General features: G+C 42.3%; 3 protein-coding genes across 7 annotated transcripts in view; 1 reads left to right on the top strand and 2 right to left on the bottom strand.

The window, feature by feature from the left end:
• Positions 1-16,721, bottom strand: part of LOC132261153 (arf-GAP with coiled-coil, ANK repeat and PH domain-containing protein 2) — a 292,140-nt gene that overhangs the window by 49,300 nt on the left and 226,119 nt on the right. The window lies entirely within an intron of this gene.
• The window catches only part of LOC132261158 (poly(rC)-binding protein 3), a 100,619-nt gene that overhangs the window by 8,555 nt on the left and 75,343 nt on the right, over positions 1-16,721 (top strand). For 4 of the 5 annotated variants that reach the window (XM_059759771.1, XM_059759770.1, XM_059759766.1 and 1 more), the window contains one exon: positions 8,538-8,598. The exons of the other annotated variant lie outside the window; for it this stretch is intronic. The gene's annotated coding sequence lies outside the window, so the exon portion shown is untranslated. The remainder of the gene's footprint in view (positions 1-8,537; positions 8,599-16,721) is intronic. 5 annotated transcript variants of the gene reach the window in all.
• On the bottom strand, positions 3,944-6,105 carry LOC132260748 (phenoloxidase 1-like). The gene is made up of 3 exons (XM_059759065.1): positions 5,080-6,105; positions 4,391-5,021; positions 3,944-4,335 (listed from the first exon to the last, which is right to left on the bottom strand). The coding sequence occupies exons 1-3, from the start codon at positions 6,103-6,105 to the stop codon at positions 3,944-3,946; spliced, it is 2,049 nt and encodes a 682-aa protein (XP_059615048.1).

The raw sequence follows: 16,721 nt of genomic DNA, 5'->3' as shown, positions 1-16,721 counted from the left end.
GTCACTCTATTATGCAAATTTCAGCACATTTAAATAAGAGGAAAAGTGATTTATACGCCAAGAGGTCCACACTCTGGAGGATTTTCCGCATGAAATTCACACAATCTGATTAAATTAACGCACAAACACTTACATGGCTTGGATAAAATTACAATTCAGAAAGACTTTTTCCACAACTCCTCCGCTTTTTCCCCATTCTAGGGGGGGGGGGGGCACGAGAGGGATTTAATTAGTGATAGTGGGAATGGTTGGTGGAGTGTGGAAACATTTTTTTCCTGCCTCAAACTCTGGGTGCACATTGTTATGAAAATTCCGCTGAAGAAGCTTCAAAAATTCTTCACTATGGCGAAAAGATGAAAGTCGATGGAGTTGTTATGAATATTTCTCTGTGGACGAGAAAATGCACTTTTCCGGAGGGCGGCAGGGAGTTCCGGTGGAGTGTTGGCATTTAATTAAAATATGGTGAGGATAAATTGCATGAAAATTCAATTGATCTGTGGCGTGAAGGTGTGTGTTTACCTAATCCTAATTTCATTATTTATCAGTATATTTTGCTCTACTGCGGTCGCCTTGTTTGCTGTGTCGTTGCGCGAAAATATGTAACGGAAAAAATAAACCCAAATTGTGAGAACAGGAAAAAAAAATGTATTTCATACATATGTACGTGGAAATGAAATAGCTATAAATGGAATTTTCAATGCATTACAGAGGTAGAATATTGCCCCGAGAGTCCTTTCATTGCGGAATGGAAGTTATTGCGCAAAAAGTAGTTGATGCCACGGTTGGCAAGAGGTTTTTCAATATTGACAGCGACGCTGTACCGCACAATAAATAGCCGTCGGCATATTTACGTTGAAAATTTCAACTGATGAAATATCTTGGAGTCTCCTATTCTTCCCCCTTGGTGGAGCACGGAGCGAATGTCTTCAAGTCAGGATTTCATTTTATACCCATCATCGACCATGGCGTGGCGAACGAGAGGAAGTGGAGTGGAGAAAATTTTGCGAAGGGCTCAAGATCTTGCCGGAGACGAAGTTGTATGACAAATTCCCAATAAATGATGTAAGGTGTACTTTTTATGTTACACACATATAAAATTTCCTCGAGGCCTGCCCTCCCCCGCCCCAACAAGGGGGGGAGGAAAAGGAAGCCACCTATAGACATCCGAACGTACATATGCTATCAAAAATTCATTTTTCACCCACACACCCTCTTTTCGTGTCGAATTTCTCAATAAATGAATATAGCGATAAAATGTTAGCAGAATGGCGCAGTGTATGAGCTTCTGAGGCAAAGAAATCAGTTTTTCTGCCTGAAATCCCTTCACCTGTGGCCCCCGACCATTTTCTCAACACTCCTTCATCCCTCCAAAATACACTCCACGCTCATGTACTCGTTTTTTCTCCACCCCCTTCAACCCTTATCCGCCTTTTTTGCGCGCCCACCCTTCCGGGCGCGACCTCACCTTCCCAAAGCTGCAGAAATTCTTTCGTGAATTCCACGTTTTGTTGTACAGCTTCACCCACACCATCGCCAACAGCCTCCCCCGAAAGCCTTCCACCCGTGTCGCCTTTTTTGGCCATGTATTACAAGGAATTTTAAAGCAAATACAATTCAATGTGGATCTGGAAGAAATATGAATTGAAGTGATTCAATTCACTGTGAGTCCTGAATAGATAACAGAGTTGAATTGGATTGTTTTCAGAGCTTTTCTCTGCACCAAAGCGCGAGTGATCCCTCGATATATCAAAGGTTCAGCCGATATTTTTGGAGTTTCCGACGGCAGCGCGCTCAACCGAAATTCACCGAATTATTTGACACATTTGACAGCTCAAAACGCACAAAATGGCGAATACTTTGAGAATGATTTCCTGGGCTATTAGAATCATTTAATTCTTCTGTGAATCTTCCATTTTCGTAATTTTTACGTAAAATTCCATCGCTTTTGGTAAAATCTAGACAAAATAAACAAATCAAGAATAACTCTTGAGTGAGTATATAAAGTCAAATCAACCACAACTTGTCGCTGATCTGATCTTTACACATTCCAAGCTCATCCACAGAGGAATGATCTTAGTTCCCGTCGATTCGAGGGTAACTCGCAAGTCTGTAATCGCTCTTAGCGCATTAAATCGGGAAAAGCCAAGGAAATAACACTGAATTTATGTCGATGAGTATCTCTTAAAATCCCTTAACCGAGAGAGTCTCAACTCTGTGGCATATTGACTGGGATTGTGCTTTTGAGGGGATGTGAAGAAATTTTAATGCTTCGTCATTAATAATGTGACATGAAAAATGCATGCATTGGGAGAAATGCAGTGGCTGAAAATGGTGTGATAAGGCGACAAGTGACAAAGTGCACAGTGTCAACTGTGTCACAAATTGCAGTCAATGTTGAGCATAAGTTGGAAATAATTATCATTTTGCACGTCTGTGGCACATATTTTTTCTGTCTCTCCATGGCTGTATTGCGCACAAAACATGTGGAATGACGGCAATTTGTCTGATCTGCCACTCCCAAGCATCACTTTCAAAATGGATTTGTGAAGTGCGTTCGCCCAGCTCTGAGTTTTTCCGTGATGCGGCGCCGCCGGGGGTGGAAAAAAATCTTTCTCACATGCATGTGACGTGTTGGGGAAAAATTGTGTCATTCCGGGCAGGTGTTTAATAAAGTGGAATGCTAGTTATTAAATACCAATAGGCATTCCAGTGGGGCCCATGAGCAATTTTGACTAAGGGAGAGAATGCCTAAAATAATTTCAGACTGGCACTCGCAATATTTGCACAGCTCCTCCCGGTGGAGAGTAAATAGCAAGACACAAGAGTCTGTAATTTCATCGAAGTGGCGACGGGAAAGGGTTCGACCGCCCAATTTGGCCTTTTCTCCAAACCGATTCTCTTCGGCAGCGGAGTGAAACCCACACGGCAAACTCCCAACAGCGACTTTTTCCCACAGCTGTTCTAAGGCCAATTCTGTGCTGAATAAATATTGTGTAATATTTTATAATGATTGTTATAGCGTGTTGTATTGCGTTGAATTTCGTGGAAGTGCGAGAGCGGGTGGAAAGTTGAATCTGTGCGCTCCAAAGAGGTTTATCCGCATGGAGTGAAATCCGAGGGGTTGTCGTTGGATGTACCGAAGGGAAGATTGCATTACTGCGTGATACAGCCAACCCTCCCCCGAAAGCTGTACATCGGGCGGCTAAATATAAACATAATGAAATGTGGTGGTAGTTTAACTGGGCACAAAGAGCTTCGCTTCAACCCTCAACTCTAGTGCGGCACGAGAGGGAACTTTCAATTTGTCTTTGCTGGATGCTCACAAGACTGTCGGAGCTGTGCTGTTTATTGCACAGATGATAAACGTGGCGTGATGAGATGTTGGCATCGTCTTCTGGCCCGCACACATCACTCTCCATCTCTCTGCGCGGGATGAGCAATCCCGGGGAGAGCAATAGGAGAATATAATCTGTTTTCGGGGGTGGTGCTGCCGCCCCACCGCTCTCATATTAGAGAAATTACTATGTGAAATATGGGCATGGCATAGAAATTTGATGATAATACGAGATTTCTCTCTTTTAATACGCATTAGCAAATTATATTTTGATGAATTTACTATGAGATAATCCCCTCATGCAAAATACAGGGGAGCTCCACTTGACTCCTCGCTAATTGCGTGATATTCCACGAATTTTCGAGGCATCCTCTTTCCTAATTGAGCCAATCTCAGTGCCGACGAGGGATTTTCTCTACCCCAGCAATTTGCAGGGTTGAAAATTGCGTGATGTCTTGGGCGTGGTGGGAAAGCGGAATAAGGTCAAGACATTTTGATGATCTTCAAGAGTTAAAAACCGTCAAAAGGATGAGCGCTCTGAATTTTTTTTGTTAAATAGCTACGCTTTATTGCTTGAAATATTAGTGAAAGATGTCTTCATGCTTCGCCTCAATTGACAAAAGGCTGCGCCGTGCCTTCCGTCTTGTCCAGGGTCTGATTCAGGAAGTAGAGTCTGACTGGCTGAACGAACATGTTCTCGCAGAGGAAGTCACTGAGTGAGTGAACTCTCGATGGCGCAGGTCGATCGAATGGGAAGCCCAAACTCCTCTCACTGCCGTGAGGCTTAATCAAGTCCTTTCCCACCATCACGAAGAGTTCACACTCGAATCCACCACTCTTTCCCTTCGGCACGAGCAGATTCAGTGGCCATCCCAAGCCTGTGTAATTGTTGGGCTTCTCACTCTGCTTCTGTCGGAAATTATTGCTGACCGTGAACTTCATCCAGTCCAGGATACTCGAGTCCCAAGACCGTCTGACGATGGTATTGGATCCGGATTGGACTGAGAAAGGTAAAAACTTCAGACAAAACCACAAAGAGTGTTGGAAAATTCTTACGAGTTGTGTTGAAGTAATCCATTTCGATGAAGAAATTCCTCTGGTCATTGAAGGTGAAGGGAAGCTTGTTCTCATCTTTCTTCGGGGCCAAGAAGATTCGCACAGATGCTTCACACTGAGATCCACTGTTCTCCACCACAATTTTGTAGCTGAATTTCTGGTGCTGCAAATGAGTTATGCGCGCGAAAATCGGTTCGGTTGGTGAGAAATCCAGTCCTTTGGAAATGTTAATGTCATTCTTCTCCCAGTAAGTCAGCAACTCGTTCTTCACGGGAGATCCCTGCTTCGTGAGGATGAACGTCTCCACGTGGCTGATCTTGATGCCGGGGAAGCCCAGTTCGTCTTTGGTGTAGTGCGGCAGATACTTCTTGTGATGGTCGCACATGTCCACGATGAGAGAGTACCAGCGATAGAAAACGGGGTCTCGAAGACATGTCGCAGGGTCGCTGATCACGCCGAAGCCCTCCAGATTGCGTCCGTCAGGATCGTGGCAGTAGCCAACGACCAGTTGGCCCGTGTTGGCCAAGTCGCCGTAGTATTCGAGGTTGGGAGATTCAAGCGAGGACTGAATCATGTTTCCCAGAGTATTAATACCGGAATCATCATTCAAATTGACAGTGTTCTTATCGCCCTGCAAACACACAAAGTCAGAAAAAGGAAAGGGAATCGCAGAGGGTTGGAATACTTACGCACAGAGCGACGCCTTGATCGCAAGCTTCAAGGATTCGATCGCGCCATCGACTGAGAGCGGATTTGTCAAAGACGAGACTTTCCCTTGCGCGTGCGAGATCATCGAGATGGGAATCCGGATAGCGCGGTGGATAGTTGTGGTTCGCGACTGTTGTGTTGAGCTTCGGGAAGTAGGGTTCCTCGATGGGTTTCTCAAAGTTGCTGAGCCTATTTGTACGATGGAGTCCGTTGCAGAAGCGCTCAAAGTTGTACCTCGCCAGGATTTGTCGGTGAACATGATAGAAGATTTCTCCTCGGCGCTCCTTCTTCACCACATCTGGAGTTCCGCAGAATGGATAGGCGTAGCTGTAGATGAGGTAGTAGAAGCTCAGACCGATATCTTCGCGGAAGTAAGCGCAGCGCTGCTCATGATCGAAGAGTGTGGCAGTGAAGTTCTGCGGGATTTCTACTGGTGTGCGATCTTCAATGGGGATCAGCCTCAGAGCCTGCTCGGCTTGCTGGTAGATCTTGCCGTCGAAGAACTTCTCGGGGAAGATTTCGGGCACAACTGGCAAACAGTAGTCCGTCGTGTGGGAGTGATTGAGCACAGTGACGGTGAGAACCCAGTTGAAGAGATACGGATTCACGCGCTCTCGGCAGTAAACGATTGTTGAAATGAATTGATCAATTGTTGGACAATTCATGAAGATCTCAAGGAGTTGCGTGGCAATTTTCTGATGCAGTGGAATGTAGATGGAGAACAACTCATCGTGTTTGAGGTCATCGGCGAATCTGAGGTCTGGAATGCTCTTGCAGTCGTCAATCTTGATCACCAGTCCATTGCTCACGGGTTTGTTGCAGTGCTCGAGAAATGCACTGCCGTACTTTTGGTACTTCTTCGACACAAACTGATCGGACACTTGGAACTGATAGAATCGACCACCTTCAATCTGCTTCGGCTTCAGGATTGTCTCCTTGGGTCGCGTGAAGAGCGCATCGAGACACTGATACAGAACGTCTGTGGACACGTCGTCTTTTTTCGACATTTTTGCGCGCTCCTTCAACGCCCCGAAATCTCAAAACTGAGCAGATTGAGTGCAAATGTGCTGTATTTATACTGAAATGAGAGAGGATGTTGAGTGTATTGACATTGAGTGCATAGAAGAGGTTTGAAACCACAGAGAGTTATCTCGGTTGCACTGCAACAATGTTGCAAACATGCTTAAAATTGTAATTATCAGAGATTCTGCGGCATTTCCAGTCATTAGGGGAGCTCCGAGTGGTTAATGCACAGCATCTTGGAGGAAAATGGTCGAGTTTAGTAACAACATTGTGTAGCACTGCAATTCCATGTTGTTCTGATAAAGTTTTGAGATTTCCTTGAACTGGAAAGCTTTAGATTCTGGGATTTAATATTCAATCTAAGTCGCATGAATTTCAAATTTGTGTAAATGGATTTTTTTCTGTGAGATATTTCAATTTGAGACTTTTCCACCTTCTCACGGAATTTTCCAGCCACCTCGCCGAGGCCCTGGCATAAATCTTCAGTGGAGCAAGTCGACACGGTGATGACCTCATCACGATTATCCAAATTTATCACAGCATGTTCGACGTACCCTACATGACCCTCTTCTTTCTGCAAGATTGCTGCCACACACACGATTAACACTCAATCTGGACGGGCTGCCGGGGCAACCGTCGAGGGTGAAGCACGATAAACCCTCCAGTTGAGGCCCACCCCACTCGCCTGTCCAGACTCTTTCATCTCCCAGCACAGAGCTAAATCCGTTTCATTAACCTTCCAATAAAATGTGCGGCTGACAACAGATGATCCGGAAAACCACAACCGGCTCTTCCTCTTCTCTCGAGCTTTATCGCAATATTTTCACACTCGCCCGATCAAAGGCGATTGGCGGCTGAGCCCTCTTCTCAATCGCGATGCAAAGTGGGCAAAATCGTGGATTGTTTTCCCAATAGATTTTACAACATCGCGATGAATAGGAATCTTTTAATGAGGAATTTTCCCGGAATTCCACCAATTAAGTGAGCTTTTAGCGTTTTTTTGGGGAGTTTCTACTGAGTTGACAGCTTTTCTAGATAAATATCGCACTTTTTCATGGCGATTCAACTCACAGACTTCGTCATCCTTCATCTGCTTCGCTCGCAACTCTGCAAGTGTGTGTGTGTGAAAATTCAGTGAAGAGGACGAAAAGAGACACATACTCGTGTCTGTCTGTTGGGATCTATCAAAGTGCTTTCGTCTGAGCTTTAAGCGCACACACGGCCAAACGGAAACGAAGTGTAAATATTTATTTTGTCGCTACGCGCATGATGGCTTTCTAATCGTTGGATTTATTGCTGGAACTTGTGCCACGAGGATGTCTTAAAAATATTTTAATATCCCAATGGCTTCTCTCACCCGCAATTATGCCTGTACAAATGAAAGTTGCGGAATTTTACTGCCCTTTCCCCCCCACATCCTTCACCGAGTGAGAGAGGGCAAAAATTAATTTTCTAATTCATCCCGACCAACGCATTTTATTGCTCCTCATCACATTTGAAATATCTCGTCCATGTGCCACGCATTCAGTCGGGGAGGAAAATCCCTCGTGAGAGAAATGAAATTGTTTTCTCATTTCATTACTCCAGCATTTCCCAAAAGCACGCCATGCAAAACACTCTCGCCGCACGGAAAAAGACATCACGAAAAACTTTTGCCACCACTCTTAACTCAAACGGAGATACTTTTTTTCACCTTATTTATTCAGGAAATTTCACACTGAGTCCGACCTTTTGTCATCCTGTGTATTTAAATTTCCTGAGACAATGTATTCACGCTCGTGGTGTGAGTGGAAGAAATACTGCAAATTTGTGAGTGATTGCTCAATTTTGGCGAGGGTTCAAAACTTTTAATGCAGAGATGGAAATTTACAGTTTTATTTTTCCGAAACTTTTCCTCCAAACTTCATATTCTCCTGAGCCTCTTTTGGTGATTATTATTAAATATTCTCCGCTTTCTTCTGCAACTTTTAATAGTGTTTGCTATATTTTCCAATTGGCTTCTCTTACTCTTTTCCTAAAAATCTCACTGGTCTTATTTAAAAGCTCTGAAGAATGAGAAAAATATTGATTGTTACACAATAAGGAGAATGTAAAGACTTTTTTTTTTTTTTAATGAAATTCAAACTTAAAGTTCAAAAAACTTCCCCTAAAACACCCAGGTTAAATAGAACTCAAAGCCACAGAGAAGTTGTATTGGTAGTTAAAATTTTCGGCAAACCCGTAAATTTTCTATTGAATACTTTATGAAATATGAACGTGAAAGCTCTCCCGCACAAACTCGAAAAGCCTGCCGCTAATTCACTTTCAAGTTCACAATTTATGCGCCATATAGGCACATGAAAAAGATTGTTATGCGCTCAAAATCCGCCGGCAGTTTAAACTCACATTCAATGCTTCCCTCTCCTTCCTTTTGCAGGCAGGCAAGAACACCGTGGATTTCCGCTGAGCTACGCACCCCTCGGCATCTTGAGGAGGCGGTAAGAGTAGCAATGAACTTTTTTATGGAGTGCGTATCTCCTATGAAATCCATCCAATTCATTTCGTGTCTCGCCTCACTTTATGCGGAAATTGAAATGTCTCTCGCCCATTGTGCCACGGCTCTGCAGCCACCGCAGAAGCATCCAGGAGGGTGGGCGATGGGGTGTGGGGCGCCGCGTGGCATCTCTTTTGACGATTTAAGGCACGATCAGACCAACTCTCGGCCCAATGTGCGGGCCTTGTGCGCTCCGCCCCTGAGCTTCTTCTGTTTCCCGTGGCTTTGGGTGTGATAAAAATTGTATACGTGACTGTTGGGGGCGCAGAAGAATGAATAATTCCATCACAAAAGATAATTACCACTGAGCAATTAAACGCACATTAATTTTCCTCGCTCCGACACCATCGGAATAACAATATACACAATGCACATCGTGTTGTGCAAAAGTGTCCTCTCACACCATGTGGGCCAAGCTCTCTCTGGCAGCCCCGATAATTCTCAAACTATCCCGCCTGAAATGTGAAACTTTGAGAACTTCCCTAATTACTCGTATTTAGCTGCCACGTCAAGAACTTCCCGGGTGCATCGCAGATCCGCTCATGCGATTAACATAAGCACAAGGGAAAGTCTGCAATTCTCCTCCGCGATTTTTTTTCCACCCCTCCCGACAAAGCTCCCCATTTTTCAATCACCATCCCAAGGAGCGCATTTGACGCTGTGCACCTGCACAATTTCACCCGTGAATTGTTCCACTGGCAAAAATGTGTGTGTGTGTATTTTGGTGTCATCTTCAGTTTGCTGTGTATCTTCACATGCCAATTGTGCACTCAAGTGAGCAATTTCTGCGCACTGCCAGAGCTCACATGGGAATTTTACAATCAAAAGTTTGCCCATCAGCCGGGCATTCTCAGCAATTTTCACTCCAGACTCCCCTAATTGTGCAGGATGAGATAGCCAGAGCGCCAGAAGACCATCCACACTGGGATTAAGTGGGAAATCCTCATCTCGAAAAAGGCCACCGAAAGCACTGATGGCGACAGAGTGACACAAGGCGGATGAAGAGCCTGCACAAAAGGACAGATGAGAAATCTCATTTCACCAAATATGCAACTGAGAAATTGAAAAGGGGCTTTAGATTGAAGATGAGACCAATTGCGATTGTCATTCTCAATGGGGGTCACTTGACGGCACACAGAATCTACTGCTGAATTTTACACAGAACTCATCGAGCAGAACTTTCAAGATTACATACTGAAGTGAAAATGCAGTAGTTTAAGCTCGATTTGTGGAGGGAATTTTGAAAAAAGAAAGCTCTGCAACATCTCAGAATTTCTCAATGCGCACTTTCTTATTTCACGGCAAAACCCACTCTTTGATATCTATTCGGGAAATCACTTTATGAATTGAAGAAAATTCACCCCTACCTTTAGTTTCACAAACATTTCCAATTGAATCTCTCACAAAGTTAAATATCTTCCCAATTCGCTGATTGAATTAAGTGAATAGAGGAGACTTCAATTGGCATTGTGCATTTGCTGATGGCTGTGTTGTGTGTGAAATGGTAGAAAAGCAGGAAGAGAACTTGCAAATCACAAACTTTACCATTTCACAGTGGTCGTACATTGTTCACCTGGAATCGCATGAGTATGAATCATTTCTCCTTCATTGGGAAAATGTACAAAGAAGAGGTGTCGTTGGAAGTTTAAGGCGTCTTTCATATCATCATTTCCTGGGTGGGGAATTTTCGTCAGAATCATACCATGGGAGAGTCAGAGAGGGGTTGGCTTGGGGGTTGGCTTGGGGAAGAAGCAGAACTGCAAAGTATAATTGCGAGGTATTTGATTTGTTGTCCTCACCATGAGACCTTTCTCTTGACTCTCAATAAACTCAAGTGGGGGTGGATTTAGTATTCCGGCAGCGTATTCAATATGATTTCAAACAGTTGGGGTGAAGCACAGGGGCACAAAGTCTGGGGTACACTTTCTTCCCCACAATGAACTTTTCACAAGTGATGCCAGTAAAATTTTGAGGGATAAAAGCTTGTTGTGTAGTCATATATGGCTCTTTGCATCGAACACTTGGGTATGAAAATTTAATTCCACCATGAGATTTTATGCCAACTTTTGAAAGCATATCCGCAATATTCTTCAGTATAGCACCAGTTTCATCCCCCCCTCCCATCCGCCCTTTATGCTAACTCCCAGCCGGCAACCGCATGCTATTGGAGTGAAAAGCCCCGTCACGGGGGCCTCATTTGTGCCAAATAGGGTAGGCAATAGAGACGTCTAAGGGGGAGCATGTGAGCACCTACTATATTCCACACAAAACTTACATAATGATCGATTTTAATTAACAACAGAACACCCACAATACGCTAGTGGTGTATTCCACTTTTTCAGCTGATACAGCGCTTTCCCGGCCACACTGAATATACCATTGAAGCTCCACCATCCCCTCCTCGGCTCTGCGGCTTCGAGAAAATTCCATTTAAATAGCACCATCATGTACGTATCAAAGTACAAAGTTATGGATCTCAGCCATCCCCATTCTTTGTTCCCACGTACAGAGTGTGGATCTATGACTTTTGTATTGTGCAGCTGGAGAGTCGCCCTCGTGCGACTCCCGATGAATTACAGTGCGGTGGAATTTCCAATCCCACATAGATGATGGGGAAACGAAGGGTATTTCCTATGGTTTCCCCCCAACCGCCGGTCGCTTCTGTATTCAGTGGAAAACTTATAAGTCAATCAGTGCAGAGAATATCGCCTATCTCTGAAGACTTTTAAAATATGGGTGCATAAGGAAATTCCATCATATTTGCGCCATCTCCATGTGCATTCACTGGCAGAGGTATTTCCAGTCTTCTCTAAATTCAATTACAACTTTTTTCATCCACTTTGTTGGGGAAGAGAGAGAGAGGGACTTTGAGTTTGAACGACGAGTGATATTTGCCCCAGTTGTTTCTCCTTTCCATCCCCCAAAGCTCTTCAATCTGGGACACGATCTTGGACATGATGCTTTTGTTTAGCGAAAACAATGGATGAGAGAGAGAGAGGATATCTCAAGTTAAATTAATTACCTACCACTCAAGAGTTGAGAAGCTTGCATGGGAAAATTTTGAAGTTGCAATCACAAATCCTGCGGTCCAATCTTGTGGTGAATTACACTTGTGAAAAGTGAGAAAAGGACCATTAAAGTGACAGAGAACAGCACGACAAAAGCTGTATTGAATTAATGGAAAAATCGTCTCTCTTTATATTCAGTATAGGAAAAATTGCGGTTTATTTGCAAAGATTTCAATTAATATTCAATTATCTCACGCCAAAAGACATTTACACCCGCAGACAAAGTAATAAATTATCATCAGCTCTTCCTTAATCCTCAGCTTAGGCAATTAATGGGGATTTTAATCCCGTGAGATTTCCACAGAACTTTCGAAACTTAGAAGCGAATCCTCACTCTGGACTTTTTTCCACCCCATTTTTCTCCCTTTTCAATTGGGCAAAAACTGCACGAGAAGTCCATGGAATAAATCCAATTAATTTTTCTCAAACATTTATTACACTCTGCAAACACTCACAAGAACCATCTACACCTCTCTTGTGGGCGGCCGAGAGTCACCTGTGTAAATCATCTCTCTCTCTGCCGCTGTGAAGTATCGCCTTTCCCGTGGCACTTCCGCAGAAAATTCTCTTGCGGACGGTCTGTGCCTTTGAGTGCGATGGCCTAAATTTTCAGATGTTTACCCAGGGCGTTAAATGCGGTGTGTGTGTGTGTGTGGAAAAAGAGAAACGTTCGGAATATACAGCTGTAATATTCATTGAACAGTATGGGCGGGAGAGGCATTTAAATGCTCCTCCAATTGCGAGGGTGTGGGGTTGTTGAGGGATTTTCTCTCGCACTTTCTGAGGGCAAATGTAAATATTTCCACAAGGGCTCAGGAAACCATACAAGAGGTGGAAACTTTTCACCAAGCTCGTCGGTGTGATTAGAGTGATTCACCGTTGGACGTGTTGTGCAATATGTCTTCTGCAAGGTGTGTACACTTATCTAAAATAACGTGGCAAGTATCGCGCCAAAACACACGCATCGATGCTATCCTTTTCCATTAACTCACTGTGTGTCCCTGCGGCAGAGGATTGTTGCTCGGTGAAATTCGGTAGCGCTTCAGTATAGTTGATCTTTACGCTCCAATTTCTAAGAGTGCACTCGATCTGGGGTGTTCCGTCTGCACTTCTCTCCAGCCAAAGTGGTGTCAGAAAAAGACAAGAGTGTAGTTAATTGCACATGAGTTTGTGGATTTATCCTCCCAAGCAACCGAGCTATCGTGTAAATATGTGTTCTTTATCCATGCACCAACAAACTCGAGATTCCGAACTCCGCACACAGTTTTCCTGCAACACACTTCAGCAATAATCCCGGGACATTGAGGAATTCTCGTGGAAAATTCACACCATGTAACATACTTCTTCATGATACAGTGAATGCTAGTTATGTGAAAAATATTCCTATATTGCGCACACCTCATCCTTTCGCAATGGCGTCAGCGATAGATGGCGAATTGAGGAGCAAAGAATGAAGATTTAGATGTTGAGCGCGGTGTGTCTTCGGGATGCACTGCTGCCGAAGGTGGCGAAAAGGAAGGAAACCGTCGAGAAAATCAAATAAAATCCTAAATGCTCCAACGAGGTAGCTCGTACGTGACTCTATTCACGATTGTGGATCTCCGTCCGTGAAATGTAGATATTGGCGGATGATGAGATATGAATTCAATTTGGATGAAATCCTTTATCCTAATCCAGGCATTAATATTTTAAGTGTTTCCCAGAGGAGACTCAAGACGTCCATCGATGCTCTTTTCCTCTCTTAGATACTTAAACAGCAATTGATTTTTTCCTCTATCTCTCTCTTCTTCTCGTCTGCCCACATTTAATTCCTCGAATCAGTCTCGAGAGGAATCCATGGCATTGGGAATTCAGGGATGGAGCAGCGCTCCCAGAGGTGCGTGTCACACTGTCTCTCAAATGTACCATCACGTAGAAATTGATGCACAGAAGATTAAGCATGTCGTGAGAGATTTTCCTAAAGCGATACTCCACAAAATCTCTCTCACACACACAGTAAAGTGATGCTGAAACATAAATTCAACCAATATTCCATTTAGTTATTCTAATTGAAAAGAGAAGCTGTGATAAACCGTTTCAGGATTTTGAATATATTGTTTCCAAGAGGAAATTCAATAGACGATTTTCGAAGAATTTTAATGGACTCAATCAAATATGTAAATATTATTTTTACTTTGTATGGGAAAAATAATCAAAATTTACATAAAATAATAAAAATATGGTTATTTTCCAAGAAAAATATGCAAAATAATCGAAAATTGAATTATTTAAATAATCAAATTATATTAAAATATATGTTTTGAATATTTAATAAAAAATATTACAACAATAACAGAAGAAAGCCGCAAAATTTGCCACAAGCTTGATTCGAACTTCTGAAAGAAAGACTAAGAAGAAATTTGGAAAACACTTATAATCTTGCTCTTTCTACATAAAAATGATTAAAATTTGTGTGAAATAATTTGAATTTAAATAAAAATCACGAAAATCAAAATTATTGAATAATGATTAAGTTAATTGAATTAGAATTCTTATTTGGATGAATTTAATTGTGAAGTTAACAGCTCAACAATTACTTAGAAGAAGTGGCGTTGAAAAATGAGAAAAAATGAATTTTTTTTATTCGCTCATGAACACCAGAATATCTCTGAAGTTACTTGAACTTTGAGGGTTAATTGGATTTTGCAACATCCAACCTTCTCTGAGCTAAAGAGTATTGAAATGAAAACTTGAGTAATACAGGAAAATCTGTTTTTTTCCCATGGAAATACAACACTTGATTGTGCACAAAGTAGAAACTTTTTAATTTATGCGTTATTAATTGATTTGTCTTCCCTTTCGTTCTAAAGACGGAATAGCGTGGGATTCGCTTCGAGAGAGAGAGCAAAAAAAACCCCATTTCTCCACCTCTTCAGTGTGCTGGTAAATTAGCGCTGGTGTGGAAAAAAGCAGAGAAAGGATAAAGCATCCGTGTAAATATTTAAATTCGAAATAACTACTATTTGACGATGAATTCGCGTGTGCTGAGAAAATTCACAGATGAAGAGAAAAGCACAAAAGGAGCTGTGGAAGGGTGTTGAAAATATTTTTGCAGAAGTGAAAAGCTTAAAGCACACTGCTTTTCACATTTAACATTCTTTGTTGCATGTACACGTCTTTGTCACGTTTATTCTTTTGCGAGTACCTCCCTAATGGATCCTGTCTGGGATGCCTTTTGTCACACACATTTTCCCCCTATTTTCCCATGCAAAGTGTGTGTGTGTGTGTGTGTGCTCGGAGGGAAAAATTGCTGGAAACAACTTGTAATTTCCTGTGATTATCGCATGAGAATTGACTGTCTTCATATTTCCGCTAATGCTGGCTTTTATGCCTCCGCGATAAATCAATTCCTGGGGGCTGCACGACTTCTTGAACCATCAGGTGTAATTCATTAGATGGCGCATGGTTAGGGTTAGAGCTGCAAAAAGCTAGATGGGGGTTGATTTTTCCTAATGATTCAGCTGACAAGACTCACACAGAAGACCTCAATTTCTCCTCATTTCACTCCTGCACTAGATAAACAGCGAGAAATGGTTTTTCTCAACTCTGATCCTGAATAATAAGTATTATTACGGTCCTCATGGAAGTCTTATTGCCCCTCATTAATGTGTCACCCACTTCTCATTCTGGGGCATTATCTATGATACCAATTAACGCCGGGATAAAGGTAGATAAGTGTAATCACTGAAATAATTCCCACCCGGACGACAGGGAAAGAAAATTACCCGGAGAAAATGGGCTGGTAAACAGTCGCTTGAGAGCGCCAAGAGTGGCCATTGTTCGAGGTGAAATAACATACCTGGGAAAAGGGGTGAAATGAATTCTCAGTTAGAATCCTTCAAATATCAACTGACGAATGCCATAATGAAATTTACCGGGCCATTGTGGGGATGCAGTGCATTGGATATTATTGAGTTATGTGGCGCAAGAGTGAAAAGCCACAGCAAAGAACATCAAACATTTTCAATGAAAATAATTCCATTTCGCCTCTGTTGCCTGGCCTTTTGCTGTGGCTCGCGATGAGAGCAAAAAAAAAAGTAGCAGAGAAGAATGGCATATGAGTGTATCAGAAAAGGCTAAAACTTTTCAATCTCATTCAACTTCCTGTGGCTAAAGAATTGTGGTCTCCTGATGATTATTGTGAAAACTCCCAACTTTTTTCCGCAAACACTCTTTCACTTTTTTATCACCACTTTTTATTCTTTCTTGCCATTTTTTCTATCAAGTTTTCCGTATATTGTAGAGAAAAAAATACTGGGCGAATAGAGAGTGAATTCAATTTTATATTTTCACTCGCTTAAAACGATATCTGCATAATGGAAAATCCTTCTGCGAGGAATCAAATTCAATTAAACAATGAGAACTATATACAGTGTAGAGATTTTAAATAACCCCCCGCGACTCTGATTTTCACGTAAATCTAGAGGTCTGAAATTTTCCACAAATCTTCTCTCATTAATAAGTAATTACCATGCCAAGTTTGAAGACATTCGGCCTAATCTTTAATCCCTTTGTGATATCAAAACCGAAGCAAAGTAGTAAATAGCCCGAGATTTTAAATAGCGCCGCTTCAGCAATCTTTGATTATTTGTCCGGTACATATGTTTTGGGTTCTTAAATTCATTTAAGTTAATCCGAGATGTCTTCAGGACAATTTTCCTATAGATTTTTATTTTATATCTGGATTATACGTGTCTGATATCAAAATTTCATTAAATGAACACCAAATCGGATCATACGGAGATTTTTCGACGGTGCAAAAAAGGACATTTAATCAGGGAGATAACCAGAAGGACCTATTATCCCAACAAGAGAGTTCTGAGCGCAACTGATCGCGTAAAAAGGGTTGATTTCGTGGAAAAAGTGTCGTGAACTGAACAGCAAATAATTTTTTCGACGAATTTTTTCAGTTGTTTCAGGCGAATTCTAGCTTTACATGAATATTCGCGGCAAACCGAAA

This window comes from Phlebotomus argentipes, unplaced genomic scaffold (genome assembly GCF_947086385.1).
Source record: "Phlebotomus argentipes unplaced genomic scaffold, Phlebotomus argentipes genome assembly scaffold_18, whole genome shotgun sequence".
NCBI lineage: Eukaryota > Metazoa > Arthropoda > Insecta > Diptera > Psychodidae > Phlebotomus > Phlebotomus argentipes.
This window is presented reverse-complemented; position numbering and strand designations above follow the sequence as displayed.

Excerpts from the sequence above, each read along its gene's own strand:
- LOC132260748 (XM_059759065.1), bottom strand. The coding sequence starts at position 6,105 with ATGTCGAAAAAAGACGACGTGTCCACAGACGTTCTGTATCAGTGTCTC. Across the intron at positions 5,022-5,079 it reads ATCAAGGCGTCGCTCTGTGC|GGCGATAAGAACACTGTCAA; the intron begins GTAAGTATTCCA and ends GTGTGTTTGCAG. Across the intron at positions 4,336-4,390 it reads GGATTACTTCAACACAACTC|TCCAATCCGGATCCAATACC; the intron begins GTAAGAATTTTC and ends TACCTTTCTCAG.